This window comes from Lissotriton vulgaris, chromosome 1_2 (genome assembly GCF_964263255.1).
Source record: "Lissotriton vulgaris chromosome 1_2, aLisVul1.2, whole genome shotgun sequence".
NCBI classification, from domain to species: domain Eukaryota; kingdom Metazoa; phylum Chordata; class Amphibia; order Caudata; family Salamandridae; genus Lissotriton; species Lissotriton vulgaris.
In genome coordinates this window covers 239,024,717-239,046,557 of record NC_141686.1, presented here as the reverse complement: position 1 = coordinate 239,046,557, position 21,841 = coordinate 239,024,717, and the positions used below count along the sequence as shown (strand labels likewise).

Below are 21,841 nucleotides of genomic sequence, written 5' to 3'. Positions count from 1 at the left end.
CGGAAAGGAGTGCCAAAGCCCATCTGGTCCAACACTGCGTCCAAGTAGCTACAGTTGACAGAGTCAAAAGCCTTCTCAAAGTCACTTAAGAAAGGGACAAGTAGGGTGTCAGCAGGTGTTGATTCGCAAGGGCAAGGTGAAGGCATCAGATACAGTGTCTAGTCCTCGGAGAGGCATAAAGCCGCATTGGTAAGGGTGTACAAGGTGAGTTAAATGTGGGTGTATGCGATTGGCCAGTACGGAAGCAAAGATCTTGAGCTCCGTATTGATAAGTGAAGTGGGACGGTTCTCCAAGCAGCGCTGCGAGGGGGGCTGGGACTTAGGGATCACTACGATAGTAGCGAGGTCCGTCTCCGGCCGAAATGAGCCGCACTCCGCCGCCTCCTTGTACATGGCTACTAGAGGTGAAAGCAGGGTGTCGCAATAGGATGAATAAAACTCCAGCTGGAGTCCATCCGGCCCAGGAGTCTTACCAGTCGCCAAGTGCGAAATAGCGTCAGACACCTCCTCAGGGGTGAGCGGGAGATCCAACGCAGCCACGTCAGATTCACTAATGCACAGAAGAGGGAGCTCAGAGAGTGAAAGGCCAGGTGGCCGCACCGAGTATAGAGTAGCGTAGTAATAGGCAAAGCATTGGGCCACTGCCACCGGCGCATGGTGGAGCGTTCCGTCTATGTCAGCCATTTCAGGTATGATATTGTTGGCCATGGGGTAAGTGGCGAAGCAATGAAGGAGCTTCCCATTTTTGTCTCCCCAGCCATATACTCGAGCTACAGGCGAAAGTTAAAGAAGCTTTGCAGCTTCCAGGGAGGTCTGCTCAATCTCATCTTGCAGGAACGCCAGCCTCCGCTCTTGGACTTCAGATCTATCCCTGGGGTCCAACGCCTCAATCAGAGTGGCCGGTGCTTCCAGTTGTGTTAGCTGGGAATCACGTCCCTCACTGGCGAGTTTCAGCAGGCCCTTGGTGAACCCCCTAATAGTGGCCTTACCGGCCTTCCAAAGGGTGTGAGAGGAGGACACAGAGCCCTGGTTAGTGGCAAAGTAGGCACCAAGTACAGCACCAATGCTGTCCTTGAACTCCTCATCTTGGAGGAACCAAGCATTGAGTCGCCAGAGCGGCCAGGAGGGTGGGGGAAGGGCCCCTACATGAAGTAGCACTGGGGAATGGTCCGACAGGCCCCTCGGGAAGCGGCGATAATTGTAACACAGTTCTTGATAATATGCCCCTCAGTTCTTCGTAAATCAGACGTTTCCTGTTTGATGTTTTTCATCCAGGGAATGGCTAGACCTCTATCACCAGTAAGACAATTCAAGATTACCTTCCTGTTCAGGCCTGCGTGTGGATTCACCCAGATAGCGCACCAAAGCACCAGCGGGTCCAATTTGATAAGGTCTTCAACAAACCCAACACCAAGTTCCGAGTGGACAATGTAGGTGGCACAGGCCGAGGGTACACCCAGGAGGCGGCACAGGGCCTTGTTCTCTTCAAGCTGGAAGGCGGAGATGGTAGAATAGCCCCAATACCAGCCCCATAAGTAAGAATGGGGAAGCATTTGCTCCTAAATACCTCCAGCAATGGGGCCACAGGCTTTTCACCAATCCGAGAGGCTAAGCTGTAAATATAGCTGGCAGCTCTAGCAAACCTTTGGGAGCCTTTAACTTTACAAGGACCCCAGGTTCACTTGGCATCAAGGACCAGCCCCAGGTAAGATAAATTCTTGGTGAAGGCAAGCCGATAGCCTTGGAGATATGCACTCCTTGCTTTGATGGCTTTGGGCCCAAAGAGCACGCTGTAGGTTTTCGAGCGGGTTGTGGTTAGATTCCAGATTGTCTTATGGCCCCACATTACAGATGCAATAAACACTGCAAACATTCGATTATATACTCTCTCTGGCATGATACTATTGGGGTGTGATCTCTGACTCACATGAATGTGCGTGCAAGATTGACATGCACTGCAGGCCACCTTATTACTGCAACAAGTTCAGAACAGCAATGAGATTGATCATGTCCTTGGGTCAGGGAGAATGACTACAATGGCTTTCAGTTTCAATAGAGCTGGTGGCACATCAGATGCCCACAGGCCCTTCCAATTTCCAGCCGTGATTGGGTCAGGCTATTTAAAAGACATAACTCAGAGAAATGTGCCAAAATGGACATAGACTGCACACCTCTCTAGGGCCTTTAAAAAAACTTGGACAAGAAAATACAATATTTAGTGGTCAGACGCTCTCAGTTTATCAAACTAAACTCTGCAATATCTACAAATGACAGGGCTACATGCTGCCTTAATTACAAAAGGATCACTGAGGGATTTTTAAGATGGTATGTTTGGGAAAATAATGTTGCAGTAAAAAAGATCGGTAGAAAAACAAATTTGTGCGAAACTCCTAAGAATTGTACAAATACATTTTCTAGGACTTTTTAGGGATCTTAGATACTAGGGGGCATATTTATGAGAGGTTTGCGTCATGCTTGCACCACGCAATGTAGTTAATACACAACGTAAACCTCTACAACAGATTTATTGTCATGCAGAGCCACTTTTGTTGCCTCTGAGTGGCTTCATAAATCTGGAGTAATGCAACCCAGCGCAAATTGCTGCATTGCGTTAGTCTGCGCCCGGTAGGCATTCCATGGGCGATGTGGTGGGTGTTCCCATGCAACTCCCATGGATTTTGACGCTTTCCCAGATTTCCATGGACTTGTAAAGCTGGAAATTGGCCAAAATCATTCGCCTTCCCAGGAGAAGAATCATATTAACCCTTCCATGCTCATGACGGAACGGTTCCGTCATGAGCATCGGTTGAGCTGTGCTCGTGACGGAACCGTTCCGTCATGAGCCCATAGGCTCATTAGAACTTTCAGCACAGCGCGAAAATTCGCGCTGCGCTGAAGGGGTTAAGTTCTGCTTAAAACAGCATACTAAGAGTAATCACCCTTCTTAGAAACAACATGCCATTCCATCTCCATTGAATCCAATCTTTATTTCTCCTTGTTTATTCCTCTTTCTATGTGTACTGTATTCTGCAGCATGTATGGAAAGAGGAAATCCCCTCTCAGTATTGTATTTTGCTGCGGTATCCAATAGTTCGTGCCACGTCCTGTCCTGTTATAGCCAAATCTAATTATATAATCAAAAACATCTGCGAAATCTGAAGCTTTCGCAAGCGCCAACAGGCGTGTAATGGTTGTGGCTGTTCCACTCCAAGGCTGACCTGATCTGTATGTTTGGCATGAAATCTGATGTCATTTGTTGTCTGGAGGTGCATGTTGCAGCATCTCTATGTGATTGTTACCATATTTGTGCCTGTGATCTTTTTGGCAGTAACGGGACAGGATGTGACACAACCATCAAAAACCGCAGCAAAATACAGACACTGACAGGTATGCTAGAGAGGAGATTAACGGTAACCTGAGGGATCGGGAGGGCAGTTTCGCCTCCATAGCCACGTCCTCTATTTCGGATGTTGATCCGAACATATAGGACTCCTACATATTTGAGACCACAAGAGGATTCGGATCCAGCAAATACTGCCATTATATTTTTTGATTCAAAGAACAAGAATTTTATAGGACTGTATTAAAGGGGAAAGCATTGAGTGAACAGCAATGTGAACAATTACATTTATAATTATATGCTACACCAAAATATGGGAGCTATAAACTATAACAATATAGCTTTGTATTAACCTTCAGAGCTCAAGTGAGTGTGCCCAGCTTTGGTCCTCAGTGTACCTCACCTAAGGAAACAGCTGGTGACACCTCATATTCATATAGAGGTAAAAAATATTTGTTGTTGTCCTGAAGAAGGTTCTCCTATTTGTCAACCCACCGAAATGCGTTGACGATCTGTTTTCTGTTAAATTTGAGGAACAATGAGCCACACAATAAAAAAAAGCTCAGAGAAGATTATATCTTATTGATTCTACTCCAATTAACATCATTCAAATGACAAATGTGTGTGTCTTATGTGTTATCTCTCTTGGTATAATGTTTCATGACACTGCAATATTTTTTTATTATCTGATTTTTAAATAGTTTTTTAAACATTTTTATGACTTTTATATAAATTGTAAAACTTTTTTCACTCAGAGTGATATATTAAAAACTAATTGTTTAAAAATTGTCTTTTGGGTTCCTCGTAAGACCTGTGTATGAGCTCGAATGAAATGAAGTGTGGAATGTTTGAACAGAGTGAATTGATTCCTCCAAGGGATTTTTTTATTGTTGACAATTAAATTGTACATGGAACTCTATCTCCTGGAGCAGCACGCCCCTCTCTTTTATTTTGAGATCATTAGAGTTAGTTCATACTCCTGGAGTAGCAGGCCCCTCTCTTTTCTTTTTAGATCATTAGAGTTAGCTCATAACAGGCTCATAGAGAGGGACAATAATATCAGAAAATGTCAGAAAGTCTGTCATTAACTAGTCATGTGTGTTTCCGTAATATCATCTTATTTCAATTTTTTTATGATTTCTGTTTTCCAGGTGTGCGTGGACGGCGCCAGGAACCTTCCCTGGTCCGGTTTTACGTTTGCTCACTTCTGCTTCAACCCCCCGGGAGCTTTTTACTTCGGGGAGCCCTGGCGCAGATACGACCGCCCCGCTTTTGTGGAGACACTAGACTTCAACAGCCCCCAGCACTTCCCTGTCTGGCTGGACGGGTTCAAGGTACTGCGGCGGCCTGTGCCAGCCCCTGTCTTGCACAGCACAGACCTGCTGAGGGTCTGGGTCAGGGGGTTATTTAAGTGATCAGCCCTCTAAAGATATGAGGTGTGACCTTTCTATGAGAGTGTGGGGCTGCTTCAGGACACTGTACGACCCGTGGCCTTCCACCAGCTTCTCTCTATAGTGTCTCCACTCTGTTATTGGACACAGAGGGGCCCTGTGTTTGGCTGGCTTCCAGTGCACCTCTGTCAACAAAGGCCCTGACATGTCCTTGGGGTTACACATACCTTGGATCACCACAAGTATCAAACATTTTCATAGGTTTGTCACAAAAGCAGCCTTCCCTCCCTTCTTGAACAACACTAGCTTCTGAGAACTGCTGGTAGGGGTAAGGCATCGTCTTCTCTGAGGCATAAAATGTAGGGTAGGAAGTCAGTCCGGTCATTTATGGCACATTTCTAAAACCCATCACTGCCTGTGCCCTGGTTGTGAATCAATTAAATACCCACTGCATGTCTGTGATCTACAAGAGAGAGGCTGGCAGAGCCTAAGACAAGTGCTGTGAGGTAGTGTTGGATGATAGTGGAGAAGTGTGGCTCACTGGTTAGAGGAGGCAGACCTGGAAGCAGAGGTCAGCCCGGGACCAGGGTTCAATTCCCGGCTCGGCGGGGTCTTGAGTCCTAAAATGTCCATGGACTCGACAATTCTCGCCCCGGTGCCTACTCGATTCACGGGTTCACACTCTGTGACTCTGGGCAATAGCTTGCTTAATCTCCACTATGGCCCCTCGTGGCGGGATGCCTGGCTTTCAACTTGCGGATACCCTGCCGGGGTTATCTCACAGGGGAATACCAGGACGGGTTCCCTAAGCAAGCGCTTAGAAACCAGTGGTGATTTGTGCTATATAAATTCCTGTACATTTACATTTACATAGTGGTGCAGCGTGTAGGCGGTGACTTCAGGGGTATCCTGAGATGTAGTGTGAGAATTTAGGGGTGCCGCTGAGGACTGAGGACTGGCTTTCGAGGAGTTTCTCTCTTATACTTTGTTAGAATTTAGGGGTGTAGTGTGGACTCTGTGATGCAGGATGAATGGAACTGTGTGAATTGTGGGCACTGAGGTGTCCAGTGCTAGACTTAGGGGTACAGTGTGGGCTGAGTGGGGTGCACAATGAGAATTAGAAGTGGAATGTGAACACAATGGTTGCTATATGGGTTTTATGGGTAAAATGTGAACGTAGCAGAGTCAATAAGAAGTCTTTGGGATGGAGGACCACTACTATTGGGACAGTATCTGATCTTAGTAGTGCAGTGTGAGTAGAGTTGGATGCAGGTGGAGGAATGCTGTAGGGTGAATGGTGAGCTCTGTTAGATGCTGTGACAGCACCTATGGGTAGAGCGAGAGTTCTGCCTCAGCAGAGTGACAAATGATGGGCCCACCTGAGACAGCCTAGCACTACTACACTGCACCCATGGAACCCAAAATCCTCTTATACCAAATCTCTGTCATTTTCTCCCCACCTTCTCCTAGCCCTTTCCACGGCGGCTGTACAATGAGCACCTCACGCTCATTATTCACCTGCACCAGGTCTCAGTATTTTCAGAGGAAGATGGGAGCGGTCTAAACAAACCCGCCAGCACCACAAACAAAGAGACTGCACCTCTTCCAGAGGAGAGCCTGGTGTTTGCCCCCGGGAGCCAGGCCTGGACCGCCCTCCACGTCTTCAGGAAAGGGTACTGCAATACAGGTGTCTACCAGGTGCCTCTGTACCAGGGAGAGCCTAGCCAGGTAAAGCCATTGCATTCTGGATTCAAATGAGTGCGTGTGTGTGTGTACACATATGTGCATGTGTGCGTGCGTGTGTGTGCGCGCACATCTGTGTTCATGCAGATCAGCTAGAGCAACGACTAGTATGGTTGTGTGCCATGGTGAAATTATGGATAGAAGAATCAAACTGCTGGATTTCTTGCTCACTCTGGATCTTCTAGTCTACTACCTTTTCCCCACACCACCACCTGGGTGGAAATGTAGCATTGTGGAGCCACATATGAAGAAGGGAGGAGTCTGGAGAAGGTTACAGTGCTACTCCAAGATCTTGGGACGTGGGAGTCTGGAGATGGTTGCAGTGCTACTCCAAGATCTTGAGTCTGGAGAAGGTTACTGTGCTACTCCAAGAACTTGAGGATGGAGAAGGGGGAGTCTGGAGATGGTTACTGTGCTACTCCAAAATCTCGAGGGTGGAGAATGGGGAGTCTGGAGAAGGTTACTGTGCTACTCCAAAGTCTCGAGGGTGGAGAATGGGGAGTCTGGAGAAGGTTACATTGCTACTCCAAGATCTCGAGGGTGGAGAAGTGGGAGTCTGGAGAAGGTTACAGTGCTACTCCAAGATCTTGAGTCTGGAGAAGGTTACTGTGCTACTCCAAGATCTTGAGTCTGGAGAAGGTTACTGTGCTACTCCAAGATCTTGAGGATGGAGAAGGGGGAGTCTGGTGATGGTTACTGTGCTACTCCAAAATCTCAAGGGTGGAGAATGGGGAGTCTGGAGAAGGTTACTGTGCTACTCCAAAATCTCGAGGGTGGAGAATGGGGAGTCTGGCGAAGGTTACATTGCTACTCTAAGATCTTGAGGGTGGAGAAGTGGGAGTCTGGAGAAGGTTACAGTGCTACTCCAAGATCTCAAGGGTGGAGAAGGTTACAGTGCTACTCCAAGATCTCAAGGGTGGAGAAGGTTACAGTGCTACTCCAAGATCTTGAGGATGGGGAAGTGGGAGTCTGTGGATGATTGCAGTGCTACTCCAAGATCTTGAGGATGGAGAAGGGGGAGTCTGGAGAAGGTTACAGTGATACTCCAAGATCTAGAGGATGGAGGAGGGGGAGTCTGGAGAAGGTTACAGTGCTACTCCAAGATCTCGAGGGTGGAGAAGGGGGAGTCTGGAGAAGGTTACTGTGCTACTCCAAGATCTCGAGGGTGGAGAAGGGGGAGTCTGGAGAAGGTTACAGTGCTACTGCAAGATCTCGAGGGTGGAGAATGGGGAGTCTGGAGAAGGTTACAGTGCTACTCCAAGATCTTGAGGATGGGGAAGGTTACAGTGCTTCACTAAGATCTCTAGGGTGGAGAAGGGGGAGCCTGGAGAAGGTTACTGTGCTACTCCAAGATCTCGAGGGTGGAGAAGGGGGAGTCTGGAGAAGGTTACTGTGCTACTCCAAGATCTCGAGGGTGGAGAAGGGGGAGTCTGGAGAAGGTTACAGTACTACTCCAAGATCTTGAGGATGGAGAAGGGGGAGTCTGGAGAAGGTTACAGTGCTACTCCAAGATCTCAAGGGTGGAGAAGGGGGAGTCTGGAGAAGGTTACAGTGCTACTGCAAGATCTCGAGGGTGGAGAATGGGGAGTCTGGAGAAGGTTACAGTGCTACTCCAAGATCTTGAGGATGGAGAAGGGGGAGTCTGGAGAAGGTTACTGTGCTACTCCAAGATCTTGAGTCTGGAGAAGGTTACCGTGCTACTCCAAGATCTCGAAGGTGGAGAAGGGGGAGTCTGGAGGATGTTACAGTGCTACTCCAAGATCTCGAGGGTGGAGAATGGGGAGTCTGGAGAAGGTTACTGCGCTACTCCAAGATCTTGAGTCTGGAGAAGGTTACCGTGCTACTCCAAGATCTCGAAGGTGGAGAAGGGGGAGTCTGGAGGATGTTACAGTGCTACTCCAAGATCTCGAGGGTGGAGAATGGGGAGTCTGGAGAAGGTTACAGTGCTACTCCAAGATCTTGAGGATGAGGAAGGGGGAGTCTGGAGACAGTTGTAGTGTTACTCCAAGATCTTGAGGATGGGGAAGGTTACAGTGCTTCACTAAGATCTCTAGGGTGGAGAAGGGGGAGTCTGGAGAAGGGGGAGTCTGGAGAAGGTTAAAGTTCTACTCCAAGATTTTGAGGAGTCCAAGATAAATGTGAGCTGTTGATATGAGAGACATACAAGAGCATATTACAGCAAACCATGGCTTCTACATTAAGAGCTCAGAAGAAACTTTCAGAAGTCATGGCCATTATTTTTTCCCATTATTGAGTGCTGGGGAAATAGTCAGTGACTGAGTTTAAAAAAGGACCAAAGGCAGACAAAGGCAGTCGAAATCGGGTCTCTTGCTTGGAGCCGGTGCCTGTTCCCTTTTCCTGGGCCGCAGCACAAGCTGCAATGTAAAATAGCACGTTTCCGACTGCCAGCATGGTGGTCACACCCTAATTGTGCAGTCAGACCGCTGCCTGCATGTCGGTCAGTCTCCTGACTGACATATAGCGGGTGGCGGACTGACCGCACTTTATCTTAATGAGCCCCTAAGTTAGAGATTGATATCATTCTGTTACCTTTATATTAAAATAAGCTAAATGGAGATTGAATGGCATGTTGTTTCTAAGGATGATTACTGTCAGTATGCTGTTCTAAGCAGAGGTTCCTATTGTTATGTACACAATCTAGTCAGTTTTCTTTGATTATTGCTAAAATTCTACTACTCTGGTGCCTTGCATTTTCTCAAAACTCTAACAGGCCTAGCATCAAGTAGTGTGTTAAGGAATCCCAAATAAAAATACGGCCCAATGTCCCTTTAGGTTCCATAGGTCTGTGGCAAGTTCCATAGGTTTCCCAGTGCACCCCCAGATCTGCTAAGGGATTTCATGGGCTGCTGGGTACAGAGACATCACCAATGCACCCCAAAGTTGGCCACTAACTCAAGACTACGAAAGAGGTCATGAAAAGCGTAAGCTTAAGTAGAAACCCTAAAGTGCCTTTTCAGCACCCTATTAAGTCTGTTGGGAAATGAACTACATCCTCAATTTTTTGTAACAATGAGATAGCTTTGAGGTTTTATGTTAATATATGACTTAGCAATTCAAGTGAGCTAACAATGAGGATAAGCCTTGGCCCATTGAGACCACCTTGGTGACAAAACTCCTTTGCACCTACACTAGAGTAATCTTCGTGAAAGACAGACGACAGGCATGGATTTGATTACAACAGGAAAATGGGAAGCTGGAACTTGCTTGCATTCAATGGTACTTCTTTTTCAGGAAACTCCAGGTGCTGCTCACACCATTGCTCTTAGTGGTCAACTATCCGCGTGACAAGTCCAGAAGGGACCTTAGCAAGTCATCCTCAGTTATTTATTGAGGCCCTTGTGAAATAAAGACAACCGTATACATGATCACTTCCAGTGTGCCCATTCAACTTCCTCTATGAGAAAGAATGTGTATTTCTCAGCACCTTCCCATAGACGTTCCCCAATATTTTACTACACTGTAGTAATTTGATCACTCTAAAACTTACCTTTGGCATCTCGGCTCCGGCACCCTTGATCTAGCGATGAGTCACCACCCTCCTCGACATCAGGCCCACAAAATCACCTTAGCAGAGTTATAAATAATAGTGACTAAGAGCACTCAATAACTGAGTTCTAGGTCAATGGAAAGTTAGATGGTTTTAATACAAACCTCAATATAGGTATTACAAAAAAATCTAAGGGCCTCATTTATGAAAAGTGACGCATCGCTGCGTGAAAACGGCAATGCGTCACTTTTCACTGCTCCCTCCTTGCGACACCAATGATGCGTCATATTTACAGTATGACGCATCAGGGCGCAAGGAGTTACAGATACGTCAGTATTTCTGACGTATCTGTATGGCGCAAAAGTGACGCATTGCTGGGGTGTGTCACAAAAGTGACGCAATTCCAGCAATGTGCCCTTTCACATGGGGCCTGCGTCAGTCTTACGCCTGCTGTGAGGCAGGCGTAAGAAATTTACACATTTGAGTCCTAGAAGTGGCGCAGTCAAATCTTATAGATTTCACTGCGTCACTTCTATGACCCTTACTTGCGTCAGAACGCCCCCCCCTGCATACATTATACCTGGCGCAAGTATAATGTGGCGCAGGGGTTTACAAAGTGATGCATCTACCTAGACGCATCAACTTGTGAATATGGCGCAACAAGGCACATTTTTTACACCATTGGTGCGTCACAAAAAGTGACGCACCGGCGGCGTAAAAGTGATGCACAGCCTCATAAATGAGGCCCTAAATATATGCAATGACGGCTGAAATACAGAATACATAGTCGAATTCAGGATTAAAGAACAAGTCATCAGGCTAAATGGACAGAGTTAAATGAAGGATATTTAATAAGCAAAAACTGTAAATTCAGCATGGCATGACTATTTATAACACTGGAGAAATTAGCTCTAACCCATTTCTGAGGTAAGGAGTCTTCCATTAGCCTCCACAGCAACAGCCCAATCCGGAGATGTACAACAAAATATGAAACATTTTCAAACAATGGGGTATATTTACTAAGATTTAGCGCTGTGTTTACATCACAAAAGTGATGCAAATCGATGCAAAATTTTTTTTTTACTAATTTACTTTTCAGCGCAAATATTTGTATTGTAATGTATTGCACTGGAAAATCACTTGAAAGCAGCGCATATCACTACTTTGCATTATTTAGCACCAAAGGCGCATTCCCATGGGTGGTATATGGGCGTTCCCATGCAACCGCCCAAGGTTTCTGACATGAAACCCTATTTATTAAAAAAGATGACAGGGTTTTGCATCAAATAATAGCTCCCACTTCAACCAGAAGCTGTTATGGAGAAATGCTTTCATTTCTCCGTTCTTCCCCACCTTCGCTTGTGTGCTGCACTGTACGGCACTCATACATGGTGGGAAAAGTTTTACAATTAGTCTAAGCATTTTATTTTGTTCTGCACTGTATTTAGTACAAAGCCTATGTTAGACTCAGAAAGACACCCCCCTTCGCTGCTCATGACGAGCTGAGCTCGTCATGAAATAATGTATTTCAAGGATCTGCAGCACAGGAGGGGAATTGCCTTAGCAGTCATGTGGTTAACTATGGTGAAAAGGTGTGTGTGTAGCTCACTGCAGCACATTTCTGTAAATATGGCGCTCTCCTGCTCTCTCCTCATGTAGCGCAGCACAGCATTTGCAGCTGTGCACTGCACTGTGGGATGATTTCGTAAACCTGGCCAAAAACGTATACATCTGTCTGCTAACAAGCCTACATCAGACTTCCAGTGGAAATGTCCTCCAGAAATGTACATTTGTAATGTAATGTAAAAAGTTGCTTGTATAGCGCTACGTTCACCGGGTAGGTTTCATTTACAATACATGCTCGGTAAGAAAAATAACCAATTGTATCAGTGTCCTATGCTCCGTGAAAACTGCAGGGGAGAGAAGACACGTGGGAGGAGGGGGTGGGGGTTGGGTTACATTGATTGGGAGGGATAACGAGCAAAACAGCATCCATTTAATTAAATGGTGCTCTACGAAAATATGGCACAGCTAAACAACATTAATAAACACACTTCTAAACCTCCAGCTACAACTATTTCAAGTGCAAGATTATTAATTCATCAGTTATGTCTATATTGATTATACAAATCATTATTATTCAAAAATATTTTGTGACGCGAAATTGCACATTCAGAAAAAGCTTTCACTCACGGACAGGGTCATTTCGGGCAAACCCGGGAGGCGGTGGCTATGAAGTTATGAAAAGTAGCAGCAAGAAGTCTGCCATTAGCATCTTCGATACTCAACAACTGCACGAGTGATCCCTTGAACAGTATGGCACAGAGCAGTGGAATGTAGCCATAAACATTATGCATTAATGGTGGTAGATGAGTCTGGATCACCACGTGCAATCCCCAAATTGTAGAACATTTAGCTGGTGAAGAGTCTATAGGCAAAAGTCCTAAAACTTCAGAACTATGGGACATATTATCAAGACAGGCGATACAATTATCACCGTCTTAGCGACAGAAAACTGCAGATAAAACCGCGATAATGGGCTTGATAATATGCTCTATAGAATTCCAATTGAAGCCCATGTTAAATGTCCTTCACATTTAACATGGGCTACAATAGGAAATCTTGCCCTCACTCTATCTATCTATCTATCTATCTATCTATCTATCTATCTATCTATCTATCTATCTATCTATCTATCTATCTATCTATCTATCTATCTATCTATCTATCTATCTATCTATCTATCTATCTATCTATCTATCACCCTCACTCTATCTATCTATCGCCCTCAATCTATCTATCTATCTATCTATCTATCTATCTATCTATCTATCTATCTATCTATCTATCTATCTATCTATCTATCTATCTATCTATCTATCTATCTATCTATCTATCTATCACCCTCACTCTATCTATCTATCGCCCTCTATCTATCTATCTATCTATCTATCTATCTATCTATCTATCTATCTATCTATCTATCTATCTATCTATCTATCTATCTATCTATCTATCTATCTATCTATCTATCTATCACCCTCACTCTATCTATCTATCGCCCTCAATCTATCTATCTATCTATCTATCTATCTATCTATCTATCTATCTATCTATCTATCTATCTATCTATCTATCTATCTATCTATCTATCTATCTATCTATCTATCTATCTATCTATCACCCTCACTCTATCTATCTATCGCCCTCACGCTATCTATCTATCTATCTATCTATCTATCTATCTATCTATCTATCTATCTATCTATCTATCTATCGCCTAGCCTGATAGCAACCATGGAATCCCTGGATCTTTTTCCCAGAGTAAAGAATTTGACTCACTCGGCTGGCCATATTCAGGACAACATCTTTGTTGTAAATAGATGGTGATAGATGACAGGATACTTGTAGTTGATTACATGTAGATGTATTATAGGACACAGCTGAGTACAAACCTAGCCAGCTGACCAGACCATCAACTGACACTGGTAGAACACTCTGGTACAGGTTAGAACACTAACAGGTATTCTGGGAGGCTGAGGAGGTGAAAACACTAAGGAAGGGCTAATGACTACGGTCAGCCATATTACAAGAAGAATCAATGTACAATACATCTTCCTCCTTTACAGAAAAGAAATAAAACAAACATAAAAACAATAAAGCTTAAAGTATGGGAGACAGCAACAATAGTATTAAAGACAGATAGGAGGTCTAAGACGACATGAACTATTTTTAGTTCATGAAGGCAAAAGAGCATTTTGGGGCAAAGAGTGTAAAAGTTAAGTGTGAGGTGAGACACAACATTTAAAACAACTAATAGGCATCACCACTACCTACTTCCCTTAGACTGACAAAACAGGAAAAGATAGTGCACTCCCTCCAATCAGTCTTTGACCAGCAAAACAGGAAGAGACAGTCCACTCTCTCAAATCTGTTTCCGTTCACCAACAGTTTACGCTCTGAGTTGAAGATAGACAGCTAAAAGGACGCCTTCGTGCTTTACAAATACCACAGTCTTAGATAAAATTTGAGAATTCCACACCTAGGTACTCTTCAAGATTGCTAAGTGCAGTATCACATGCGATGTAAAGAGATTCATTTTTTTGCTTGAAGCTTTCACTTCAAAAGATGGATACATAGTCCTAGATGTGACCAACTTAGACGCAATCTGGACCACTGTCCATCCTCGGTGTTATTCCTGGAACCTTTGTCCCAAATTCAGGCTTTCCAAACTTTGCCTCCATTGCGGACTTACTGTCCAGACTCTGACCTGGGACCTTTGTCCCAGTTGTGGACTTTCTGTCCAGACTCTGTGCTGGGACCTTTGTCCCCTTTGTGGACTTTCTGTCCAGACTCTGTGCTGGGACCTTTGTCCCCTTTGTGGACTTTCTGTCCAGACTCTGTGCTGGAACCTTTGCCCCCCGTTGTGGACTTTCTGTCCAAACTCTGTGCTGGAACCTCCGCCCCCCCGGTTGTCCAGACTTCATCTTGTGACCTTTGCCCCACGTCGCCAAAATGTTGTAAATAGATGGTGATAGATGACAGGATACTTCTAGTTGATTACATGTAGATTTATTATAGGACACAGCTGAGTACAAACCTCGCCAGCTGACCAGACCATCAACTGACACTGGTAGAACACTCTGGTACAGGTTAGAACACTAACAGGTATTCTGGAAGGCTGAGGAGGTGAAAACACTAAGGAAGGGCTAATGAGTATGGTCAGCCATATTACAAGAAGAATCAATATACAACACTCTTCTCTAATATTCCCGAATTATTAGTCGAATCTTCTCAGAAGGTCGGCGAATTTTACAACCTCATAAAGAGTTTCGCAGAAGCTGGAAAAAAGTTACAGCCTCTGCTTTTAGCAAGGTCTATACCCCCCCCTTACTTAAGCTAGCCGAGGATTGTGACCAGGCGTTAGATTTCTTCGAGGCCTCCCTTACAGAGGCTCTCGACTCTATCGCACCGCAGAAGCTGGTTAAATTACAGACCAGGGCAGCCCCTGCAACTTGGTACTCCAACACTCTTAAGAGAGAAAAAGCCTTGTGCAGAAAAAAATAAAGGAAATGGAGGAAGTCTAAGTCCGAATTAGACAAGAGAAGTTATCGAGAGGTTCACAGAATCTATCTTAATAGTTGTAATACAGCCAGAAGAACCTACCTAGGGGCACGTATTGTAGGAGCTAAGTACTCCTCGCTTGAGCTCTTTGTTATTGTAAAGGAGTTCACCAATCCCAGGGCGAACAACCCACTTCCACCAGCAACGCAGGAGCTTTGTAAAAACCTTTTGACGCATTTTACTAATAAAATCGATCTAATTTACCACGTCTTTGGCTCTGAAGTGAGAGCTTATGAGGGAGTCTCCTTCCAATTAAGTTTCTGCTCCCCGACTGTAGACCATTTCTCCAGTATTACCAGTGAGCACGTTGGAGCCCTTTTGGCCCAGGCAAAATCTGGATCTGTCTTAGATCCAGCACCACCAGCAGTTATGTCGGAGTTAGCACCGGTCATTGCTGACTCATTGGCAGAGATATGCAATATCTCACTTGAAAATGCAACTTTCTCACGTATATGGAAGAGAGCCTGTTTGTAACCTTTATTGAAAAGGGCATCAGCAGACCCAAGGGACCTACAGAACTATAGGCCAATATCTCTCCTCCCGTGCTGCTCTACGATTCTGGAAACAATAATAAATCGACAGTGGGCCAGCTATTTGGAAAAGAATAACATCCTGGATCTGTCTCAGTCTAGCTTTCGAGCCTCGTATAGTACTGAGACGGCCCTCCTAGAGGTCACAGACTCGCTCAGGATGACGCTAGACAGGGATTCTCCAGCCATGCTGGTGCTGCTCGATCTGTCAGCAGCCTTTGACACCATCTCTCATACTATCCTGCTATGTAGGCCTAAAGAGATTGGTGTCAGAGGATCAGCACTGGACTGGATGCAGAGTTCCCTGTCAGATAGAACTCAAGCTGTGCAGATGGACTCATTTGTGTCACCTATCATAGCTGTGGACAAGTGGGTGCTTCAGGGCTCTATTCTGACCCCAACGTTGTTTAACATCTACATTGCCCCCTTGGCCAGTTTCGTCAGAAATTATGGGTTTGAAACCATCTCCTACGCTGACGATACGCAGCTGATAGTACACATTGGGGACAATCCAGCCGAAACTAAGGCCAAATTTATTGGCTGCATGACGGCCATCGCCAAATGGATGAGATACAATTTTCTATTGCTGAACTCCTCTAAGACGGAGATTCTGTTATTTGGGAAGGCAGTAGAATTTTGGAGCACCGATTGGTGGCCAACAGAATTAGGAGAACCCCCTGCCCTTAGGGGATGGGCAAAGAACCTAGGGATCAAAAAGGACAACAATCTTTCAATGGAAGAGCAGGTCAAAACTTTAGCAGCCCCTGCGATGGGACGTTGAGGTCGCTCAGAAAGATATTCCTTGGATCCCTGTGACGGCAACCCTGATCCAGGCACTTTTGATGAGTCGCCTGGACTATGGCAATGCTTTGCTGGTGGGCGTGAGGGAGGATTTGTTGGCCAAGCTCCAGGTTGTGCAGAATACTGCAGCTCGCCTGGCACTGGATAAACCAGTGCAAACTCCCTCCCTTCCCCTGCTGCGACTTTTGCATTGGCTGCCCATAAGAAAGCGTGCCATTTTTAAACTGCTTTGTATTGTCTTCATGCCTCTGCATGGGCTGGGTCCGTCGTATTTGGCTAACAAGATTGAACGTTACCAACCAGGAAGACAACTCAGGTCGAGTAACCGCAACCTGCTATGTGGCAGGAGAATCAAGAAGGTCAAAAGGTGAGGACGTGCCTTTTCCTACCTGGCCCGACACACTGGAATAAGCTTCCTGAGTCTCTCCGTGCCTGCACTAATTTTGTTCATTTTAAAAAGCTACTTAAGACCTGGCTGTTTTGAAAATTGACTGCGCACTTCTCCAACCGTTTCTTTCTCAGGCGCCGAGAGATCCCTTGGGGGATGATTCGTGCGCCATAAAAATGAGTTTAATAATAATATTAATAATAATAATATCTTTCTATCTATCTATCTATCTATCTATCTATCTGTCTGTCTGTCTGTCTGTCTGTCTGTCTGTCTGTCTGTCTATCTATCTATCTATCTATCTATCTCTCTATCACCCTCAATCTATCTATCTATCTATCTATCTATCTATCTATCTATCTATCTATCTATCTATCTATCTATCTATCTATCTATCTATCTATCTATCTATCTATCTATCTATCTATCTATCTATCTATCTATCTATCTATCTATCTATCTATCTATCTATCTATCTATCTATCTATCTATCTATCGCCCTCTATCTATCTATCTATCGCCCTCACTCCATCTATCTATCTATCTATCTATCTATCTATCTATCTATCTATCTATCTATCTATCTATGGCCCTCACTCTATCTGTCTATCTATCTATGGCCCTCACTCTATCTGTCTATCTATCTATTGCCCTCAGACTATCTATCTATCGCCCTCACTCTATCTATCCAATGCCCTCACACTATCTATCTATCTATCTATCTATCTATCTATCTATCTATCTATCTATCTATCTATCTATCTATCTATCTATCTATCTATCTATCTATCTATCGCCCTCACTCTATCTATCGCCCTCACTTTATCTATCTATAGCCCTAACTCCATCATTCTATCTATCTATCTATCTATCTATCGATCGATCGATCGATCTATCTATCTATCTATCTATCTATATATATATCTGTCTGTCTGTCTGTCTGTCTGTCTATCTATCTATCTATCTATCTATCTATCTATCTATCTATCTATCACCCTCGCTCTATCTATCTATCTATCTATCTATCTATCTATCTATCTATCTATCTATCTATCTATCTATCTATCTATCTATCTATCTATCTATCGCCCTCTATCTATCTATCTATCACCCTCGCTCTATCTATCTATCTATCTATCTATCTATCTATCTATCTATCTATCTATCTATCTATCTATCTATCTATGGCCCTCACTCTATCTGTCTATCTATCTATGGCCCTCACTCTATCTGTCTATCTATCTATTGCCCTCACTCTATCTATCGCCCTCACTCTATCTATCGCCCTCACTCTATCTATCCAATGCCCTCACACTATCTATCTATCTATCGCACTCACTCACTCTATCTATCTATCTATCTATCTATCTATCTATCAATCTATCTATCTATCTATCTATCTATCTATCTATCTATCTATCTATCTATCTATCTATCTATCTATCTATCTATTGCCCTCACTCTATCTATCTATCTATTGCCATCTATCTCTCTATCTATCTATCTATCTATCTATCTATCTATCTATCTATCTATCTATCTATCTATCTATCTATCTATCTATCTATCTATCTATCTATCTATCTATCTATCTATTGCCCTCACTCTATCTATCTATCTATTGCCATCTATCTCTCTCTCTATCTATCTATCTATCTATCTATCTATCTATCTATCTATCTATCTATTAATCTATCTATCTATCTATCTTTTTTTAGTTTCATTTTGTCTTTATTTCGAATAAAATTCATAAAAGACGACATACATTACATAATGTTTTTTAAAAAACTACTTCAAACATGCCCCCAAATTATATTAAAAAAGTGTATCTATCTTTCTATCTATCTATCGCCCTCACTCTATCTATCTTTCGCCCTCACTCTATCTATCACCCTCACTCTATCTATCGCCCTCACTGTATCTATCTATAGCCCTAACTCTATCTATCTATCGCCATCATTCTATCTATCTATCTATCTATCTATCTATCTATCTATCTATCTATCTATCTATCTATCTATCTATCTATCTATCTATTGCCCTCACTCTATCTATCTATCTATCTATCTATCTATCTATCTATCTATCTATCTATCTATCTATCCATCTATCTATGGCCCTCACTCTATCTGTCTATCTATCTATGCCCTCACTCTATCTGTCTATCTATCTATTGTCCTCACCCTATCTATCTATCGCCCTCACTCTATCTAGCCAATGCCCTCACACTATCTATCTATCTATCTATCTATCTATCTATCTATCTATCTATCTATCTATCTATCTATCTATCTATCTATCACCTCACTCTATCTATCTATCGCCTCTCAATCTATCTATCTATCTATCTATCTATCTATCTATCGATCTATCTATCTATCTATCTATCTATCTATCTATCTATCTATCTATCTATCTATCTATCCATCTATCTATCGCCTAGCCTGATAGCAACCATGGAATCCCTGGATCTTTTTCCCAGAGTAAAGAGTTTGACTCACTCGGCTGGCCATATTCTGGACAACATCTTTGTTGTAAATAGATGGTGATAGATGACAGGATACTTCTAGTTGATTACATGTAGATGTATTATAGGACACAGCTGAGTACAAACCTCGCCAGCTGACCAGACCATCAACTGACACTGGTAGAACACTCTGGTACAGGTTAGAACACTAACAGGTATTCTGGGAGGCTGAGGAGGTGAAAACACTAAGGAAGGGCTAATGACTACGGTCAGCCATATTACAAGAAGAATCAATGTACAATACATCTTCCTCCTTTACAGAAAAGAAATAAAACAAACATAAAAACAATAAAGCTTAAAGTATGGGAGACAGCAACAATAGTATTAAAGACAGATAGGAGGTCTAAGACGACATGAACTATTTTTAGTTCATGAAGGCAAAAGAGCATTTTGGGGCAAAGAGTGTAAAAGTTAAGTGTGAGGTGAGACACAACACTTAAAACAACTAATAGGCATCACCACTACCTACTTCCCTTAGACTGACAAAACAGGAAAAGATAGTGCACTCCCTCCAATCAGTCTTTGACCAGCAAAACAGGAAGAGACAATCCACTCTCTCAAATCTGTTTCCGTTCACCAACAGTTTACGCTCTGAGTTGAAGATAGACAGCTAAAAGGACGCCTTCGTGCTTTACAAATACCACAGTCTTAGATAAAATTTGAGAATTCCACACATAGGTACTCTTCAAGATTGCTAAGTGCAGTATCACATGCGATGTAAAGAGATTCATTTTTTTGCTTGAAGCTTTCACTTCAAAAGATGGATACATAGTCCTAGATGTGACTAACTTAGACGCAATCTGGACCACTGTCCATCCTCGGTGTTATTCCTGGAACATTTGTCCCAAATTCAGGCTTTCCAAACTTTGCCTCCATTGCGGACTTACTGTCCAGACTCTGACCTGGGACCTTTGTCCCAGTTGTGGACTTTCTGTCCAGACTCTGTGCTGGAACCTTTGCCCCCCGTTGTGGACTTTCTGTCCAAACTCTGTGCTGGAACCTTCGCCCCCCCCGGTTGTCCAGACTTCATCTTGTGACCTTTGCCCCACGTCGCCAAAATGTTGTAAATAGATGGTGATAGATGACAGGATACTTTGTTGTAAATAGATGGTGATAGATGACAGGATACTTCTAGTTGATTACATGTAGATTTATTATAGGACACAGCTGAGTACAAACCTCGCCAGCTGACCAGACCATCAACTGACACTGGTAGAACACTCTGGTACAGGTTAGAACACTAACAGGTATTCTGGAAGGCTGAGGAGGTGAAAACACTAAGGAAGGGCTAATGAGTACGGTCAGCCATATTACAAGAAGAATCAATATACAACACTCTTCTCTAATATTCCCGAATTATTAGTCGAATCTTCTCAGAAGGTCGGCGAATTTTACAACCTCATAAAGAGTTTCGCAGAAGCTGGAAAAAAGTTACAGCCTCTGCTTTTAGCAAGGTCTATACCCCCCCACTTACTTAAGCTAGCCGAGGATTGTGACCAGGCGTTAGATTTCTTCGAGGCCTCCCTTACAGAGGCTCTCCACTCTATCGCACCGCGGAAGCTGGTTAAATTACAGACCAGGGCAGCCCCTGCAACTTGGTACTCCAACACTCTTAAGAGAGAAAAAGCCTTGTGCAGAAAAAAATAAAGGAAATGGAGGAAGTCTAAGTCCGAATTAGACAAGAGAAGTTATCGAGAGGTTCACAGAATCTATCTTAATAGTTGTAATACAGCCAGAAGAACCTACCTAGGGGCACGTATTGTAGGAGCTAAGTACTCCTCGCTTGAGCTCTTTGTTATTGTAAAGGAGTTCACCAATCCCAGGGCGAACAACCCACTTCCACCAGCAAAGCAGGAGCTTTGTAAAAACCTTGTGACGCATTTTACTAATAAAATCGATCTAATTTACCACGTCTTTGGCTCTGAAGTGAGAGCTTATGAGGGAGTCTCCTTCCAATTAAGTTTCTGCTCCCCGACTGTAGACCATTTCTCCAGTATTACCAGTGAGCACGTTGGTGCCCTTTTGGCCCAGGCAAAATCTGGATTGGTCTTAGATCCAGCACCACCAGCAGTTATGTCGGAGTTAGCACCGGTCATTGCTGACTCATTGGCAGAGATATGCAATATCTCACTTGAAAATGCAACTTTCTCACGTATATGGAAGAGAGCCTGTTTGTAACCTTTATTGAAAAGGGCATCAGCAGACCCAAGGGACCTACAGAACTATAGGCCAATATCTCTCCTCCCGTGCTGCTCTACGATTCTGGAAACAATAATAAATCGACAGTGGGCCAGCTATTTGGAAAAGAATAACTTCCTGGATCTGTCTCAGTCTGGCTTTCGAGCCTCGTATAGTACTGAGACGGCCCTCCTAGAGGTCACAGACTCGCTCAGGATGACGCTAGACAGGGATTCTCCAGCCATGCTGGTGCTGCTCGATCTGTCAGCAGCCTTTGACACCATCTCTCATACTATCCTGCTTTGTAGGCC

At 43.9% G+C, this 21,841-nt stretch overlaps 1 protein-coding gene across 1 annotated transcript in view; it reads left to right on the top strand.

The window, feature by feature from the left end:
- LOC147736415 (uncharacterized) overlaps positions 1–21,841 on the top strand; it is a 465,378-nt gene that overhangs the window by 374,756 nt on the left and 68,781 nt on the right. Inside the window, exons 27-28 of the mRNA XM_086953155.1 lie at positions 4,492–4,674; positions 6,202–6,459. Coding sequence (XP_086809281.1) covers positions 4,492–4,674; positions 6,202–6,459 — 441 coding nt within the window. The remainder of the gene's footprint in view (positions 1–4,491; positions 4,675–6,201; positions 6,460–21,841) is intronic.